The sequence below is a fragment of the Macrotis lagotis genome, chromosome 2, assembly GCF_037893015.1.
Source record: "Macrotis lagotis isolate mMagLag1 chromosome 2, bilby.v1.9.chrom.fasta, whole genome shotgun sequence".
NCBI lineage: Eukaryota > Metazoa > Chordata > Mammalia > Peramelemorphia > Peramelidae > Macrotis > Macrotis lagotis.
Window position 1 is genome coordinate 166,066,686 of NC_133659.1, and position 18,314 is coordinate 166,084,999.

General features: G+C 49.0%; 2 protein-coding genes across 4 annotated transcripts; both read left to right on the forward strand.

The window, feature by feature from the left end:
- Positions 1 to 3,781: 3,781 nt before the first annotated feature.
- On the forward strand, positions 3,782 to 7,315 carry SLC39A1 (solute carrier family 39 member 1). Of its 2 annotated transcripts, none has more exons than XM_074223442.1 (4): positions 3,782 to 3,858; positions 4,712 to 4,956; positions 5,266 to 5,396; positions 5,957 to 7,315. In XM_074223442.1, the coding sequence occupies exons 2-4, from the start codon at positions 4,779 to 4,781 to the stop codon at positions 6,599 to 6,601; spliced, it is 954 nt and encodes a 317-aa protein (XP_074079543.1). In that variant the 5' UTR covers positions 3,782 to 3,858; positions 4,712 to 4,778; the 3' UTR covers positions 6,602 to 7,315. The 2 variants fall into 2 exon arrangements, with proteins under 2 accessions (XP_074079543.1, XP_074079542.1); XM_074223441.1 differs by lacking the exon at positions 3,782 to 3,858 and adding an exon at positions 3,992 to 4,583.
- A 782-nt stretch (positions 7,316 to 8,097) lies between these two features.
- On the forward strand, positions 8,098 to 18,118 carry CRTC2 (CREB regulated transcription coactivator 2). 2 transcript variants are annotated; one of them, XM_074223436.1, is made up of 14 exons: positions 8,098 to 8,286; positions 11,122 to 11,223; positions 11,365 to 11,474; positions 11,888 to 11,953; positions 12,523 to 12,591; positions 12,801 to 12,904; positions 13,034 to 13,063; positions 14,083 to 14,162; positions 14,480 to 14,523; positions 14,628 to 14,872; positions 15,286 to 15,683; positions 16,389 to 16,637; positions 17,082 to 17,277; positions 17,446 to 18,118. In XM_074223436.1, the coding sequence occupies exons 1-14, from the start codon at positions 8,098 to 8,100 to the stop codon at positions 17,664 to 17,666; spliced, it is 2,103 nt and encodes a 700-aa protein (XP_074079537.1). In that variant the 3' UTR covers positions 17,667 to 18,118. The 2 variants fall into 2 exon arrangements, with proteins under 2 accessions (XP_074079537.1, XP_074079538.1); XM_074223437.1 differs by having other exon boundaries at positions 14,098 to 14,162.
- The last annotated feature ends 196 nt before the right edge of the window (positions 18,119 to 18,314 follow it).

Here is an 18,314-nt window from a genome sequence, read left to right on the forward strand (position 1 = left end):
GATATTCCATAAGAAACTTTTTGGTTTTTTTGCAAGGCAATGGGGTTAAGTGACTTGTCCAAGGTCACACAGCTAGGTGATCATTAAGTGACTGAGGTAGTATTTGAACTCAGGTCCTCCCAACTGCAGGGTCAGTGATCTTTCTACTGTGTCACCTAGCTGCCCTGACCCATAAGAAACTTAAATGAAACATGTCCAAAAAAAGAACACATATTCCTCTTTCCTCTTCCAAACTTTCCTATTGCTTTCAAGGTTTTTTTGAATTTTTTTTTGAGGGGGGAGGGTTGGAGAAGCAGGTTAAGTGACTTGCCCAGGGTTATGCACCTAGTAAGTATAAAGTGTCTGAAGGCAATTTGAACTCAGATCCTTCTGACTCTGGAGCCACTGCTCTATCCATTGCTCCACCTGGCTGCTCCCTTTCCTATAATTGTTTACCCCATACCCTTTTTTGAAAAATTTGGGGTCTAAAAACAGTGTTTTATATACAATGGTTGTAGGTTTTTTTACTTGCATTTACCTCTTTTTGTGCTTGTTGTCTTTGTACTCATTGTTTCTCATGTTACAGGTATATTAGATTACATTTTTGACACATTTGGTCCACAAATGGCTCAGAAAAGATTTTTGTATAGTACTGAATTCAAGTTCAAAGTGATCCATTTTGTAAAAGTGAATTGAAATGATGCTGCTGAACATCACTTTGGTCCTCCTCCAACTGAGAAAACAATCTGAGACTGGCTACGGGAAGAAGAAAACCAACTGAAAATGCCCTGGCAGAAGACCATGAGAGGCAAGTCAGCCAAATGTCCTGATTTATAGAGGGAATTGAAGAGATGGATTGAAGAGCAAAGGACCATTGGAATTCTTGTGTCCACAAAGATTGTTCAGCATGAAGCCAGAAGAATTACTGATGAAAAAGACATGACTGATTTCAAAGGACAGAACTGGTGCTTCAGGTTCATGAAACAGAATGGACTAAGCATGTGTCCACACACCAGACTTGCCCAAAAGAAGCCCAAAAGCTTTAAGCAGAAGGTCCTTGAATTTCATGATGAATAAAACTTGAGTCCAATAACTTTATGTAATATATCTTTTCAAATTTCAGGCCCCCCCCCGAAAAAAACCAAAACCTAAAAAAAATAATAATAGGGGTGGCTAGGTGGCGTAGTGGATAAAGCACTGGCCCTGGAGTCAGGAGTACCCAGGTTCAAATCCAGTCTCAGACACTTAATAATTACCTAGCTATGTGGCCTTGGGGTCTTTTGCCTTGCAAAAAAAACCCCAAAAAAACAAAACCTCAAATTTCAGGCCCCCAAAATTAAGGTGCATCTTATACATCTTATATATGAGGAAATAGGGTACTTTCTTCTTTTTTTTTTTTTTGCAAGGCAATGGAATTAAGTGATTTGCCCAAGGTCAGACAGCTAGGTATTAAATGTTTGAGGTCTAATTTGAACTCAGGTCTTCCTAACTCTAGAGCTGTTTTTCTATCCTCTGTGCCACTAGCTGCCCCTCCCATTACTTTTTTTTTGCAAGACAATGGGGTTAAGTGACTTGACCAATGTCACACAGCTAAGGTAATTATTGTCTGAGGCAGATTTGAACTCAGGTCCTCTTGACTTTAGGACCAGTGCTCTATCCACTGGCCACCTAGCTGCACCCCACCCATTACTTTTTTTTTAAATAATTTTTTAAAAATTTTATTTAAGGCAATGAGTTCAAATGACTTGCCCAAGGTCACACAGCCAGGCAATTATTATATGTCTGAGGCCAGATTTGAACTTTGGTACTCCTGACTCTAGGGCCAGTGCTCTATAGCTGCACATCCCCACCCCATTCCTTTTTTTTTCTTTTTTAGATTTTTGCAAGGGAATGGTGTTAAGTGGCTTGCCCAAGGCCACACAGTCAGGTAATTATTAAGTGTCTGAGACTGGATTTGAACCTGGGTACTCCTGACTCCAGGGCCGAGTGCTTTATCCACTTCGCAGCCACCTAGCCGCCTCCCCCTGTTACCTTCTTTCTTTCTTTTTTTCCCTCCATTACTTTGAAAGGGAATTACCATCCTCCTGATCACTCAGGCTTAGAACCTCAACAACATTCAATTCTTTGTGAAATCTTGTGTGTACCTCCAAAATATTTCTCATATATCACCATCTCTTCCCTCACACAGCCATCAATCCATCAATCAACATTCTAGATCACAGCTAAGCAATTGGAATAAAAAGGCAAAAGAGAAGTCCCTCCTCAAGGAGCTCACAATCTAAAGGTTTTAAAGGTCAGTCTAATGCAGTCCTGGTACAGATAGATTCTCATCATCTCAAGCCTGGACTTTTACAATAGCTTTCTGATTGATTTTTCCACTTCAAATCATCCTTCACTGAGCTGCTGAAGTAAGTTTTCTAGAACAGGGTGACCACTGCACTCCACTATTCAATAAACTTCAGTAGCCTCCATTTATCAAATCTAAAATGCTGTTTGACTTTTAAATATTTTCACTGCTTGACCTCTTCTCATTTATCCAGTCTTCTTTCACTTTACTCCCTTACAACCTTATTCTGTAGTTCAGTCATGTCCGACTTTCTTTGTGACCCTGTTTAGGGTTTTCTTGGCAAAGATAGTGGATTGGTTAGCCAGTCCCTTCTTCATCTCATTTTCCAGATAAGGAAATGAGGCAAACAGGATTAATGACTTGCCCAGGGTCACATAGCTAGTAAGAGACTGAAGCCACATTTAGACTCAGGAAGATGTGGCTTCCTGATTTCAGCCCTGGGCTCTATCTACTTGCCCACATAAATTCTACAATCCAGCAATACTAGCCTTTCCCTTCTAGAAAAGGACATACCATCTCCTGACTCCACTTTTTCCTGATTGACCCTCATTCCAGAAATGCTCTCTCCCTCTTCAATTCTGCCTTTTGGCTTCTTTCAAATCTCTGTTCAAATCTTACTTTCTCAAGGGCAGGCCAGGTTCTTCCTTTCTACTGCTAGACCTTTCTCTATTAAGATAAGTATACCTTATCTTTTATGTAAATGTTAGGTAGCTCCTTAATAGTCAAACCCCCTAGACACTCACTAGTAGTTTGAAGGGGAGTGTTTCAATCTCTCTTATCTCACTCATTAGGTCATTTTAAACCTATGGTATGGTAATGGTAGGAAGGGAATTCAAACATGGGTTCAGACAGATTTACAGATTTTGCAAGCTAGTAAATCTTTCCGAGGAGGGGATTTCCTAACCTAGCTTTGCTTTTTCTCTGTGTCCCAAGACTTCTCGTGGTCAGGTCGTTTGACTAAAGACTTCCCTTTATTTTTCTGAGACCCACACTGATTTCTGAACTAGGCCTACCCAAAGAGTGCTTCCCACACGGAGGTGGGAAGATGGGGCTCTTGAATGAACAGTAATCTAGCAGTCTACTCCAAGCCTTCAATAAACGCTTGCTCTGTGTCTGGCAATTCTGCCAATCCCTCCTCCAAAAATAGGTCGAGTTGGGGTAGTGGAAGAGCACCACCTTTTCAGTAGGTCCTTTTAAAGAAAAAAAAAAGAGAACCGAACTTCCTCAGAGCTTCTGAGTGAGTAGTAAGGTGCGGAGACCTCCCAGGTGGAATATCAAGGGTCCCAGGAATCAATAAAGTAAGCTCCCAGGACTGTTTGGCCCCAGGTTTCTAGGTGGCTCCGCCCCCATCTCCCCCCCCCCGCTTAGCGGGTTTCTGATTGTTCCAGGGTAAAGTAACTCTTGGTCTTGCCCCGCCCCTGCCTCGCGCCCATTGGCCAGAGGAAGCCGAGTGCGGGGAAGTGGGGAGGGGGCGGGAATTCCCGGCTGGAGGCCGGAACGGAGCGGATACAATGTAGCGAGGCCCCTGCGAGGTGAGTGCTGGCTGCTTCAGGCCGTCCGGGCTCCCTGGAGCCCGCTGCCCCGGCTGCCCGCAGCCCCTCGGGAGAGGGATCTCGAGGCTCGCCCTCCCATTCTTCCTCTCTCCTCCGCTCGTCTCTCGCCTCCTCCCTCCCCCCACTCCCCACCCCCGGCCCAAGCCTGAGTCCCGGGACTCGCTTTAGCGGCCCCGAGCAGCTTCTCTGAGCTTCCAGGCCCCTCCCGCACTCTGGCCCACCCCACTGCTGGCCCCCTGGCAGTACCCTTGCGCTCTTCCTCCTTCCAACTCCTGTCACTCCCCCAACCCATCCTTTTCACTCAGACTCCCTAAGATGGGGAGAGGGAATCTGTCGATTCAGGATTTGGGGTGGTTGGGGGAAGCCTAACACCTAGATAAATTCTCCCCTACTTCGGGCTGACTGCTCTGTGGGACTACTCGCTTTCCCCCATCTCCATTCGTTTTCTTATCCCTGTTGTCCTCCAGGTTTTTGAACCTCTCTGTAGAGTGGACACTGGAGATAGGGCTTCTTTTGGGTTGTGACCTCTTTGTATGCTCCCTCTCATTTGGAAGCCCCAGGGGAAAGGGGATATAATTCCCTAGTGTGATGTTACATGTTTTGATCCCTTCCCCCATGCCTCAGTTTCCCCCTTTGCTGGGCCCCTGCAGAGGTCACGGGGAAGAATAAAGTCTAGGGGAGACAGGAATGTTCCTGGAAAAGGGGTGAGTCAGCTTGGTGTAGAGGTCAGGAAGGAACTGGGGTGGGGTGGGGTGGAGGGGTAGCACTCAGCTGACTTCCAGCTGCCCCTGTGCCTCTTCCAGTCTTCCTATTTCCACATATCTTTTACCAGGTCAAGGAATTTCACAGGTGTGGACAGGGATCTTAGGCACCCCCTGCTCTACAAATTACCCACTACCATGGTGCCCTGGGAAGAGCCAGAGCGACTGGTATGGCGCCCAGAAGCTGTGCCCGCTGTACCTGTGGGTCTAGAAGTAAAGATGGGTGCCTTGGTGGTGCTGCTGGTGCTTACCCTGTTTTGCAGCCTAGTGCCCATCTGTGTACTTCGGCGTCCCAGTGCCAACTTTGAGGCTTCAGGTAAGATTATTTCTCCGTCCTTCCCCCCAATGCCATGGCAGCCTTTAGGTTTAGTTTTGAGTGAAGGTGGATGGATTCTGGGAGCTACAAAAAGAGCGCTCTATGGTTCTAGGGTTCTTCTTGGTAGAAGATTGAGGGCTTGGAGGAGGGTATTGAGAGGGATAAGAACTTCTCTGGAGTGGCTGTGAGGATTCAAGTACTCTCAGAAATACAAGATTTCTGAGACTTTAGGCTAGGACTAGGTATATCAGCAATTGGAAAAAGACTTAAAAAATTGTTTCTCTCTGACCACCCTGACTCTTCCCTTAGCCTCCAGAAAGAAAATCCTGAGCCTGGTGAGCTGCTTTGCAGGTGGTGTTTTTCTGGCCACCTGTCTCTTGGACTTGCTTCCAGACTACCTGGCTGCCATAGATGAGGCCTTGAGTGCCCTTCGAATCACAGTGAGTACCCAGCACCAGGGGAAAGTGGTGATAGAGATGTGATTCTTGCTTTATGTTTTTGACCATATGAATTGCCCAAGTTTGTATGATCCTGTGACCTAATATAAAAACCCTGTCTCTAACATACATAAGACTTTTATATTTGTATTTGTTTAAAATCTTTGTTGTACACAGTTCCAGGAGTATAATATAATTATGACCTTTTGTGTATGTGACCCTTCAAGTTTGTAAATCATGCTTTTCTCTTTAGATGTCTTTATTACCTTTTCTACCAAAATGGCTAAGAGGACTGAGAAGGGAGAACTGAGGAAGGTTAGGAGGAGACCAGAAAGAAACTTCTAAGATATTAGGGGGTAAAGGGGGAAAAAAAAGCCCCAAACAGACAAAATCTAGGTTTGTGTCAAGGTGCGGAGGGGGAGGGGTGCAGAAAAAAATAGAAGACAAAAATCCTGTTATCCTTTCCTCTTACCTCCTCAGCAATCTGTCTTTTTAACTTATCTCTCCTTAGGCTTGTAAGCTTATTGCTACCCCCTTCCCCCTTTTCTTTCTTTCTTCCACAGCTTCAGTTCCCACTGCAGGAGTTCATTCTCGCCATGGGCTTTTTTCTGGTTCTGGTGATGGAGCAGATTGTGCTAGCCTACAAAGAGCAATCAGGGCCACTTCCGAGAGAAGAGACTAGAGCACTCCTGGGCACATCGGGCAGTACACCTCCTCACTGGCATGATGGACCCATGGCTGATGGAACTTCTACCCCTTCAGCCTTAAGGGCCTGTGTCCTGGTCTTCTCACTTTCCCTACACTCAGTATTTGAAGGGCTTGCTGTAGGGCTGCAGCGGGAGAGAGCCCGGGCAATGGAACTATGTCTGGCACTGCTCTTGCACAAAGGGGTACTAGCTGTCAGCTTGTCCCTTCGGCTGCTGCAGAGCCGACTTCGGGGTGGAGTGGTGGCCATTTGTGGGGTCCTTTTCTCCTGCATGACACCACTGGGTATTGGGCTGGGGGCTGCACTAGCTGAGTCAGCAGGACCTCTGCACCAGCTAGCACAGTCGGTGTTAGAAGGCATGGCAGCAGGTACCTTTCTTTATATCACTTTCCTGGAGATCTTGCCCCAGGAACTGGCTGCTTCTGAGCAAAGAATCCTCAAGGTCATCCTACTTCTGGCTGGTTTTGCCCTGCTCACTGGTCTGCTTTTTATTCGAGTTTAAATGACCTTTAAGGGATTGGGGGGGTGGGGGTGGATCAGATGCTCCCAGAGCAGCTTCAGAGAAGGGTAAATGGCAGCTTTGGGAGCTGAAAGTGCAATTGTTGGGGGGGAGGGGGGTAGAGTGCACTGGTGGGTCATTCTAGAGAATGACCAGTGGAATATGAGACAAAGAATGTGGGAGCTGTAGAGGGGAGAAAACCAGAAAAAACACTAGATAAGTCTACAAGACATGTGGACAGGTGATAGATACAAGTACTGAGACACTAAAGGGTAGAGTGGCTCATTAGGGAGTGAGGAGTGGAAAGGGAATCTGGAGCCCCTAGGGGTATATTGAGTCTATCCCATTCCTGTACTCTCCTGGAGAAGCCCTTTTTAATTTCTCCTGGCCCCTTCCCCTTCTCACTGATAGGGCACTGATGCCTGACCACCTCTACAGGTAAAGTTCCTTGCTCCTCCTATGAAGTGCCAAATTACCCCTTCCCCCCAGGCCTTTTCACAAAGCACATTGGTATTCAGCCTTGCCAGGCAGTTAAATGGGGACTTGCCGCCTGCTACTGATTTCCAGTGACCTTTCACCCTCCTTAAGTCTGGGGGTGAGTATCCAACTAACCTGGTGACCTTGCCCAGGCGCCAAAGGCTTAACTGCCTAAAACTCTTTTTGTACCAGAGAAACCCTGGAGACCTACTCCCAGGGGTATTTTTGGATGGGAGGGGAGGGAGGGATGGGATCAGGGGAGGGAGAGGGAAATGCTCTGTATAATCTATTTTACTAAACTGACGCTTCCGGGCTGAGCTTCCCGAATAAAAGGTGTTCCTAGAAGCCTGTCTTTGTGTCTTCCGTGGGGAAGGAGGGAGAGAGGGATGACCCCAAGACCAGCAAGCGCCGGAAGGGGGAAATGTAGAATCCACACTCCAGCGGTTTCCAGCTGTTACTCAACCCAAGTCTCTGGCCCCTGGATTGCTTTGGACCCCCTCCCTCCCACTCTCCATCCCGCCCCGCCTCCCTCCCGAGACCAGATTTTTCTTCCCTTATTCTTTCCTCCCCGTCCCCGCCCACATCCTCCCTTCTTCCCTCCTCTCGCCTTCCCCTCCCTTCCCCTTCCTTTCCCTTTTCCTCCTCCCCCTTCGCCTCTTCCCACTCTTTTGTGTAGGCTCGGAGCCAATTTAGAACTACCTTTCCCAGCATGCCCAGGGAAGAGGTGGGTTGGCGGGGAGAGCGATGAATCCAGGGCCCGGCGTCGCAGGTGCTTCTGGGAAATGAAGTCAGTCTCTGGCCTGCGCCTCCTGTCGCCAGCCGGGACACATCGCATAAACAAACTACTAGTCCCTGCGGCCCCCTCGCGGCGGGCAGGGGCGAGGCGGGGGTCGGGCTCGCGGTGCTCGCCGAGGAGACGGCGGTGGCGGCGGCGGCGGCGGCGGCGGCGGGAGGAGCCGGGCCCAGGGCCGGCGGCGGTGGCGGCTGAGATTGGGGGGGGGATCGGGGGGGGAGGGGGGAAGATGGCGGCATCGGGGGCGAATGGGCCCGGGCCGGGCTCGGGCTCAGGTTCAGGTTCGAGCTCGGCCTCGGCGGCGGCCTCGGCGGCCAACCCGCGCAAGTTCAGCGAGAAGATCGCGCTGCAGAAGCAGCGTCAGGCCGAAGAGACGGCGGCCTTCGAGGAGGTGATGATGGACATCGGCTCCACCCGGGTAAGGGGCGGCCGGCGGGCGGCCGGGCAAGCTGGGGCCGGATCCTAGGCGCGGATCTGGGGCGGGGGGGAGAGGAAACGGGGGGACAGCGAGGCCTGGGGATGCCGGGGAAGAGCCAAGCCCCGGGGTCCGTCCGACTGGGCATCTCCAGGGTGGGAAAGGAGGAAGTCCAGAGCAGGGCCGCCCGCGGGCACGGGGTGGGCACCGCGAGCCCGGGGTGGGCGCCGGGGAGGCTGGCCGGAGGAGTGGGGGTGGGCCCCACCAAGGGGGCCGATTGGAAGGCCGGGGCCCCCCGAGGCATCCCTTGAGTACTGGGGAGCCGCGGGAAGCGCGGACACCCCAGATCCCTCGGTGTCCGGCGGGTCAAAGGGCATGCACGGATAAAGTGGTCCTGCCGCCAGACTTGTCCGAGCATCTCCCTCACGAGTGGTCCCTCGGCCTGGCCCAGGTGACCACTAAAGCTTCCCATGGAGAAGTTCCCGAGGTGGGTGGTTTGGCTACCGAGGGACAGGAAGTCCCCTCCTCTGTCCCTTTGCTTCCTTTTTCAAATACTTCCTGTGGTTTCCCCGACTTGAAGGTGAGGTCCATCCATCGCTTAGGGGCTGGAGCTGAGTGTTCCATCCTCAGAGTCCTCAGGAGACTGAATCTTGGATGAGGGGAAAAGTTTGGCATGAGTGTCTGATGAGGCTTCAAGGTTTCTTGGATTTGGCCACCTCGTGAGACAAGAGATGGGTCTGTCCTGTAGGAAATCCAATCCCCAAATGGGTCAGAGAAAGGCTGGCCCCTCTGGGGAGGCTACTTCCTATTGGAATCTCTCAGGGTTCCTTGTTCCTGAGGGAAAGGTCTCAAGTGTGGGTTGTTTCAAGCCAGTGTATTATTCTACTTGGGGCACATTCTGAAATGTTCTGAAACATGAGGTGAGGACTTTGCATGACCTAATCGAGAAGTGGACAATGAGTTAGAGAGACAAAGGAAAGTCAGAAAATAAAAGCTCTACCTTTGTTAGCTTGCCTTTCTGTGTTTCTTTCCTATCTCTGAGCCTCTGGGGACCCTGTGGCCCTGGCCATGGAGAGTTGAGCTAGACAGAAGAAAGAACAGGCAAAGTAACTGGACCCTGTGAGGATTATAATCCTTAACTACACACCCTTCCGGGATCTGATCTCTGGATAATAGCATCAAGTGCTGTCCCCTGAACTGTGACCTCTGAGAAATGACAGAAGAATTGGGGGGGTAGATACTGCCCCAATAAACTCAGAGCTAAGTGTTTATTGCATCAGCTTGGTACCATAGCTTTCCATGTGGTCACTCTTTGAAAACCTTCACTTATCTTTCCACCAATAGGAACCCAAACCCTTACCAAGGTTTAGAGGGAATTGGTGGGCATTCAAGGGTAGAGTCTGGAATGGGAATACAAAACTCTCAGATTAAAGGGTTTAGAACTCAGCATGTTCTCTCAAAATCTGAGACAAGTTATGGAGAACAGCCCCAGCTGAGAGACTGGAGTACTTCTGTTTGGATAGCAAACACCACCTGGAGTCTTCTATAGCAGGGAGCTATGACCCAGAGAGAGGTCAGTGTAATCTCCACATATGGACTTCTGGATTTGGTGTGCTAAAAGAGGGGAGTAAAGTGAGGTTTGATGCTGCCTATCTTTTAGTGCCTGTGTATTTGGAGGAAGTTCCCAAGATCTTTTCCCCATTTCCTTCCTGGGCCATTCGTTCTATTTAGTCAGTGAGCAAAATACAGTAGTTGGCATCCCACAGTCTATTGAGAAGGGACATGAGGCAGAATTGTCTACTTTGCCTTTGGTATTGATATCAATAATTTCTAAGTAGACACGACTCATGCTAGAAATCCAGTCTTTGGGATCCTTGGGCACATCTTCAGAAGGTGGAAAAGCTGGGCTCATTGTTCTGCCCTAGGCTGACTGAAGACTGCCTTCCCCATTCCCACTTTCCAAGGCTAGGCCTCTCCTTGGCATTGTTCCAAAATTAGGGGCCTTAGGGCAGGCTTAGAGAGAGTCCCTTTAGTTTTATACTATTTTCCCAACCAAGAATGGATGCATAACAAATTTTAATTGAATTGCCCCAGACCTATGAGTTTAAGCTATATCTAGTATGCTCACAGATAGACAAGTGGCAGTATGGCCTTGCAGCTTTGACTCTCATCTGTGAGGAAGGACTGAGTCTGGTAGCACCATCTTTGTGCCATCTACTCTTGCCTGTCTCCCTTTCTGCCAATTAATCTTGGACTCATCTGGTTGGAAGAGCAGAGATGGCTAATGGGTCCCTTGGGGGCAGAGGGAGAGTCCATGTGACTAGCTTAGGGGCGCCTGGCATTCCTTTTGGGACTCATCTTGGGTTAATGCCAAATGGGGCAGGCCCTGCTGCAGACACTTAATACATGTTTATTTCCTCCCTCCCTTTCTTCCTCTCTTCCCCCCCACTTCCTTCCTCCCTCCCTCCCTTCTTTTCTTTCTTTCCCTTCTTTCTTCCTTCCCTCCTTATATTCTTCTGTCTGTCCATGTCTTCTTTCCTCTTTCCATTCTTTCCTTCATTCCTTCTCTTGTTCCTTCCTTCTTTCATTCTCTCCCTTTCTCCCTCCCATCCTCCTTCCTGGTGATGATTCTACGGATTAGTGCACTATGAAGAGTGATTGTTCTATAAAGTTATTAGGATAGGGAGGTGAGAGTTATAACTCTGTTGCCATTCTCTCCCAATTTTTTACCTCTAAACCATCCATCTGACAACTTAACCATATCAGTAAGATTTGGGACAGGGATAGTACTTGTAGGCCTTCTCTATAACTTCTAATAGTCCCATCTTTCTTTTATAGTTACAGGCACAGAAACTTCGATTAGCTCATACTCGAGGCCCCTATTATGGTGGCTCTCTGCCCAATGTTAATCAGATTGGCTGTAGCCTGGCAGAGTTCCAGGTGAGTGAGTGGGTACTAGGGTGAAAAGAGGGGAGGGGAAGAGCTAGGAATTACTGGAACAGAACAAGGAGAGGGAGCTGTGGTTTTCTTTTCCCACCCTTCCAGATCCCCTTTCCCTCACTACTATGTATATGTTGGCAGAACCCCCTCCATTCATCCTTGGATTCACGGAATACACGGCACCATGGTCTGGTGGAGAGGGTACAGCGGGATCCCCGAAGGATGATGTCTCCTTTACGCCGTTATGCCCGCCACATATCCTTTGGAGGATGGACAAGGGATGGGGTAGTAGCATGAGTTGGTTTTATAGAACTAGGGAAAAAACTTGATGTCAACTTGCCACTGTTCCCTTCTCATTCTCTTTAACTCTTGGGTAGTTCTTCATATCTAGTCTGCCTTTCCTACCACCAGCAATAGAGCATCAGTGTTTGTTCTACTTCATGCTAGAGGTCACTTAGTTCCTTCATCAGCTCAGCTAGATTCTCAGGCTGAAGGAACTTTGGGGAAAGAAGTGATCTCTTCCTAGCCCTTAACTATTCTTTCATTGTTTTCTTCGAGTTTGTCCTTCTGAAGGTCTATCTCTTTTCTCTCTGCAGTTTGATAGTTATCTCTTGTAGTGAAGAGGGCAGCATGTGCCCTTACTTTTTCCTTAACATGATGTTGTCCACATTGACAGTTCTCCTTATAGTCCAGCGTACTTATCTCCTCCTCCCGAATCCAGCTGGAGAAGGTGAATGTCCAGAGTGGGCTGAGCATAGGACCCATGTGGACTCCAAGCACCGACTCTACACTTCCACACCTGGGTCTGGAAAGGGCACAGGTTGGGGAGGAGAGGTCATTAGCATGTGCTGGATAAGAACTGGGACTGGAATTCTCCTGCTTTTAAAGAGGGGTTTGTGGGAGCTTGGTGGAGTGGGCGGGATCAGAGTCCAGTCTCACCCTTGTTGACACAAGAGTAGCAGAGTCTACCCCTCCTGCTGGGGTAGCACCAATGGGAGTGAGGGCCGTGCTGGGTGTGTGCTTGGGGGAGTGAGCAGATTTCCTGCCAAAGCCCGGGTCTTGCTAGATTCCTGCTCACTGTGCCCCCCACCTCCCAGTGACAGGTTGTTGGACTCTAGGTTATCCCCCAGTTTAACCTAGTACAGTGGATGACTCTCAGGCTTTCTTGGGACCTTTGGGGGTCAGATTATCGGAACAGATATGTTCTTTAGTGTCCCATCCACTCCCACGTCATCTTAACTGCCTCACACCCTCCAACCCCCTTTCCCTGCCCTCCTGACTGTTGTTTTTCCCTCTCAGAACAATGCCCTGGGGTAACTTCCCTGCTGAGAAGGGGCAGCTGTTCCGACTTCCATCTGCACTCAACAGGTGATGTCCCCGTTTCTCCCAATCTCTGTTTTGAGGCTCTGTCTTCTTCATTTCTACTTTTTTCCCTTCACCCCAGGGTCTTCCTCTCTGAACTGAGAGCCTTGACCTCAGATCCCTGTGGTTCTCTGGCCTAGCTCTTACCTCTGTCAGCCAGCTGGAGGGGTCCTGTCACCATGGGAACCATGCCAGCTTTAACCTGCTTCCCACAGGACAAGTTCAGACTCTGCCCTTCACACAAGTGTGATGAATCCCAATCCCCAGGACACATACCCAGGTCCCACACCGTCCACTGCCATGCCCAACCGCCGGGGTGGTAAGTGCCAGTGTCTTAGAGCAGGGGAAGCCTGAGAGTATGGGGATATGTTGAATGGAGGGATGGGAAAATAGATGGAAAAGACTTCATATCTAATGCTTTGGCCAACTGTAATCTCCTCCTTAACAGGTTTCCTAGATGGGGAAGCAGATTCAAAAGGTAAGTAGGCTTAATTTTACTTACTTCTATCGTATTTTTTTTATTTTAAAATCTTACATTATCAATTTCTTTTATTTTTACATCACCTTCATTTCCAAGGATCACTTCTTTTCTAGCTCTTCAAGTCACCTTTTATAAGAAAGACTAAAAAAGAAAAAGCAATTAAACAGACTTAACCAACTCGTTGAATTTGACAGTGAATGCAATATTCCATTTCCATAGTTTTCATTCTCTAAAGAGTTCATCTTCCCGACTGTCTTCCAGGGTCAAGCTTGCTCATTGTAATTGCAGAATGGCTCAGTTTCAATGGTTTGGTTCTTTCCATTGTATTTAATAATTTAATATTTTGTTATTTTTTTGGTTCTGCTTACTCCATATATTAGTTTAAATAAATCTTCTCATACTTTGAATTGATCTTAGCAATAATTTTTTTAATGATTAATTAGCATTCCATTTCTTTTTTTAAATTTTATTTATTTAAGGCAATGAGGTTAAGAGCGATTTGGCCAAGATCACACATCTAGTTGATTATTAAGTTTCTGAGGCCAGACTTGAATTCAGGTCTTCCTGACTCCAGGGCCAGTGCTCTATCCACTGCACCACCTAACTACTCCCAATAGTATTCCATTTCATTCATGTTTCACAATGTGACCATTCCCCAGTTAATGGTCACAGCTTTTTTTTTTTTTCTTAGTTCTTAACCTCTATAGAATATCTTGCTGTATGGTGAAGCTTTCTGTCTTTGACTTCTTTGGACATAGTAGAATCTCTGGTTCAAAGGTTATGGACATTTAAGTCATTTTTTATAGCACTATTCAGAATCATCTTCCAGGATAAAAGGACTAATTCACAGATTTCCCTAACAGTATTTTGGTGCTTTGTTCTTTCCAGAGCTGGGCATTGCAAATTAAAATGCTAAATTGAGGGGGGAGAATGTAAGATGTGGATCAAGTAAAGACCTTCCCTACCTGAGCCTCTTTCTTCCATGACTTCTTCCTTTCCCACTCTCCTCCCATCAGTCTTTGTCTTTCAAGTTCCTGCAGTCGAGGAGAACTTGTTGGATGACAAGCACTTGTTGAAGCCTTGGGATCCTAAGAAGGTAGGTATAGGATACACTGCTGCTGCTGCTTCCTTTCCTTCATTTGGGGCCATTATATCATAGAATCAAGTCCATATCCTGGTTCAGACATTTGCTACCTTGTTACTTGTGTTAGCCAGTCATTTCAACTCCATTTCCTCATCTCTAACATGGGCCTAATAAGTTGACTACCACATGGTAGTGTTGTGAGGAAAGCATTGAAAACCTCATGTAAATATGAGATGAATTGGACTGAATGTGAAGGTAAAAACTGGGCAGAGGACTCTAAAAAGGGCTTACCATATGTAGGTTCACCTCTTCTTTTCATGTTTCAATAGCTGTCTTCTTCCCGACCTCGATCCTGTGAAGTCCCTGGAATTAAGTAAGTGACTCTTCAGGGGTGTGCCTTCAAGAGATGGGAGGAAGAAGAGGAAGGTTCATAGTAATCTGTGACCACCCTCAGTTTGTCTTTTTTTCTTCTCCTAGCATCTTCCCATCCCCTGACCAGCCTGCCAATGTGCCCCTCCTGCCACCTACTCTAAATACTGGTGGCTCCCTTCCTGACCTCACCAATCTCCACTTTCCTTCACCACTGCCCACGCCTCTGGACCCAGAAGAGACAGCCTATCCCAGTCTGAGTGGGGGGAGCAGTACTTCCAACCTGACCCACACCATGACCCACCTGGGCATCAGTGGGGGCCTGGGTCTAGGCGTCAGCTGTGATGGGTCAGGTGAGTAATCACTCTTTTTCCTCCCACCCCTGCCTGCCAATTCTGGATAATACCAGGTCAGGGAATAGACCTGAGTATTCAGCCATGAGGGGCCAGTGTTTGGGGCACCTGGATACTGCTCAGTTTTAATCATCTAGACTGGCTTCGAAGTCGCTTCATCATGTGTGTCTCTGATTTGGTGAGACTTAGTGTGGCTCTATTCCTTAGAGCTTAACCCTTCTAATAGGAGTGGGACAAGGTGCTTGGTTCCCTACTAAGCAGGCACAGTTGGCAGAATGCCCTTTCACAATGTGGTCATTGTATTCTCACTTCCATTGTCTGATCACCTCCACTCATTCTGTATAGGGGCAGGGAGAAGGGGCTTGGTGCCCTTTGGTAATTTTGGCATCTCTGGTTTTTGTCTGTGCCCGCAGGACTTAATTCACCTCTCAACCACCCATCCCTGCAGTCTTCCCTTAGCAATCCCAACCTCCAGGCTTCCCTAAATAGTCCCCAGCCCCAGCTTCAGGGCTCCCATAGTCATCCCTCATTGCCTGCCTCCTCCTATGCCCGTCATAATATGCCTGCTACCTCCCTGGGCCACCCTTCACTCAGTGCCCCAGCCCTTTCCTCCACCTCATCTTCCTCTTCCCCTGCGCTGGGCGCCCCCCTGTACCCCACTCCCACCCCTGGGACCTCCCCCCGACACCGACGTGTGCCCCTCAGTCCCTTGAGCCTGCCCGTGGGTGGAGCTGATGCCAGACGGCCCCAGCAGCAGCTGCCCAAACAGTTCTCGCCAACAATGTCACCCACCTTGTCTTCCATCACTCAGGTATGCGTGGCTGCCTCCACCCTTCCCATCTTTGAGACTCCTGGGCTGGACTGCCCACCAGTCTCTTCCCTTCCTCCCCAGTCCTTTCTCCTTTCATATAGTATTTGCCTCCTACCCCTTTTTCCTTGTATACCTCTTGTATACCTGTCTACCATTTGCCTCGTATCTTTCTCTTTCAATTTACTCCCTCATCTGTTGTAGTTTCTATCCATTTCCCATCCCCCATCTCCTCCTTCAAACAATGCCTGTTTTCATTCCTGTCACTTTGCCCCTTCTCCTTTTCTCATACTCCTCTTACCTTTGCTACTCCTCTCTTGCTCTCATGTCATTCTTTTACTTTTTTCTTTACTATCCTGAGCCTCTTGTCTTTCCAGGCTGTATCTCTCTCTCTCCCTTTCCTATTCCATTTCTCTTCTTCCTTCTCCCTCTCTCCTTCCCTCCCTCATCCCCATTGCCTGGGCGGGGATGTGTGTGTGTCTGGTATGTGTGTTCCATGTTTCATCTCAACCCTGGCAGGGGATTAAGGGATAGATAATCCTTTCCTCTGCAGGCCCTTTGCCCTAGCACTCCCAAGGGCTTATTTCCCTCTGGGAAGGCAGTTTATATCTTCCCCCTTCCACAATTCTCTTGGTCCTTTCTGTACTCTGAGCTCCTTCCTGTAGAGAAGTCACTTGAAGGGTGACTCCCCTTCTTCTTTCTATTTAGGGTGTTCCCCTGGATACCAGTAAGCTGCCAGTTGACCAGCGACTACCCCCATATCCTTATAGCCCTCCTAGCCTACTTCTGCCTACCCAGCCACCAGTCACAAAGCCTCTACAGCAACAACCTCCACCTCCCCAGTCCTGTCCAGTCCAGTCACCAGGTGGACAAAGACATTATGGGGTACCATACCCACCTGTCTCCAGTGGGCAACAACCATATGCCCCGCCCACAGGAGACTTCAGCCTGGGGAATGTGAGTATCCTGACTTTTCTAGTTTGATAAGAGGAGGTTCAAGGGGTATCCTTTACACTATTAAGATTTCCAATCATTTCTGGGTGAATGGACCATATTAACTGTGCCTCCCCCTTCCCTTCCCACTCCCCTCTTGCTGATTAGCCACTTCTGTCAATTCCCCTCAGCTCTCTCTGCTCAGCTCACTCTTTGATGACTCCTGCTTTGACCAGTTTTCTTCCTGGCATGCACATTCTCTGTCTCAGCAGGTATGGTGCCTGGGTCCTATTCTGGTCCCATGCCCCCTGCCCTCACTCTGTTCTCTTGCTGTGTTCTCTGGCTCTGTATTTCCCCTGTGGACAGTTGGAATGATTGAGTAAATCTTTGGGAGTAGGGAGGGAGGAGGAGGAGCAGCCCCTTTCTGATAATATATTGTTGAGTGTCTCTGTCCATTTATCCCCCCAGCTAGAGCAATTCAGTATGGAGAGTCCATCAGGCAGCCTGACGCTGGACCCTTCTGGCTTCTCTGAGGGGCCAGGCTTCTCGGGGAATGATGAGCCAGGGGGTGGGGGGAGTGGCCCCCAAGACTCCCATGGCCTCAACCGCCAGAATCTCACCCATTGTGCCCGCCATGGTCCAGTGCCCAACATCATCCTCACAGGTGGGAGGATGATGGAGAAGACATAAGGGACTGGGTGGGACAAGGAATGGGCTGGGGTTGGTATGAAAGGTACCTGGAGAGGTCATAGTTCTGGCGTTCGGGGATGTCTAGCTTTCATCCTTCCTCTCCTCACAAGTGGTCCTGATTTTCACACCTCTGTCTGCTCAGGAGATTCCCCCCCTGGCTTCTCCAAGGAGATTGCAGCAGCTCTGGCAGGAGTACCTGGCTTTGAGGTGGCAGCAGCCGGATTAGGATTGGGGCTGGGGCTGGAAGATGACCTTCGAATGGAACCGCTGAGCCTTGATGGGCTGAACATGTTGAGCGACCCCTACGCTTTGCTGACTGACCCAGCTGTTGAGGACTCATTCCGAAGCGATCGATTACAGTGAGGGATATAGGACTGGGCACGGTGGCAGCACCCCACTTTTCTCCCATCTGCCCTCCTCCCGCTACCCTTTTCCCCCTCTCCCTGGCCAGTAGAGACTCCACTCTCTGCCCCCAGCCCTTTTTTCCCAATATGAATGAGACCAAGGGATCACAGGATTGTATACAGAGAAAGGGATGCCAGCTTCAATGCATGGCATCGGGGGCAGACCTGGAAGAGCACTAGGGAGGGCCTGAAGCACTTGTAACTTTGAACCGTCTTGTCTAGAGGTCAGAGCCTGTTGGATGTCAGGGGATGGAGGTGGGACTGGGTAGCAGGGCATGCCCAGGTGGTTGGGGAGGAGGTTGCAGTGCCGACCCCTTCCCACAATTTCCCCTTCCCCCTTTCAGGAGAGAGCCAGAGTGGATATTATTTTTTTTAAATATATTATATGTTAATTAAAAAAAACACATCAAAGCCATGGTGTATAACTGCTGTGGGGAGTGGGCAGAGCGCCTCTGAAATGGGTGGCGGGGCACGGGGTTAGTATAATCTCTCCTTTTGGCGCTTGTGTCGGGTTTGGGGACTTTGACTGGATATGGGCTCTAGGTCAGGATGCCACGGCCTGTGCTCACCCGGCCCGGCCGGCCCGGTTCCCTCTGCCCCGGGCGGC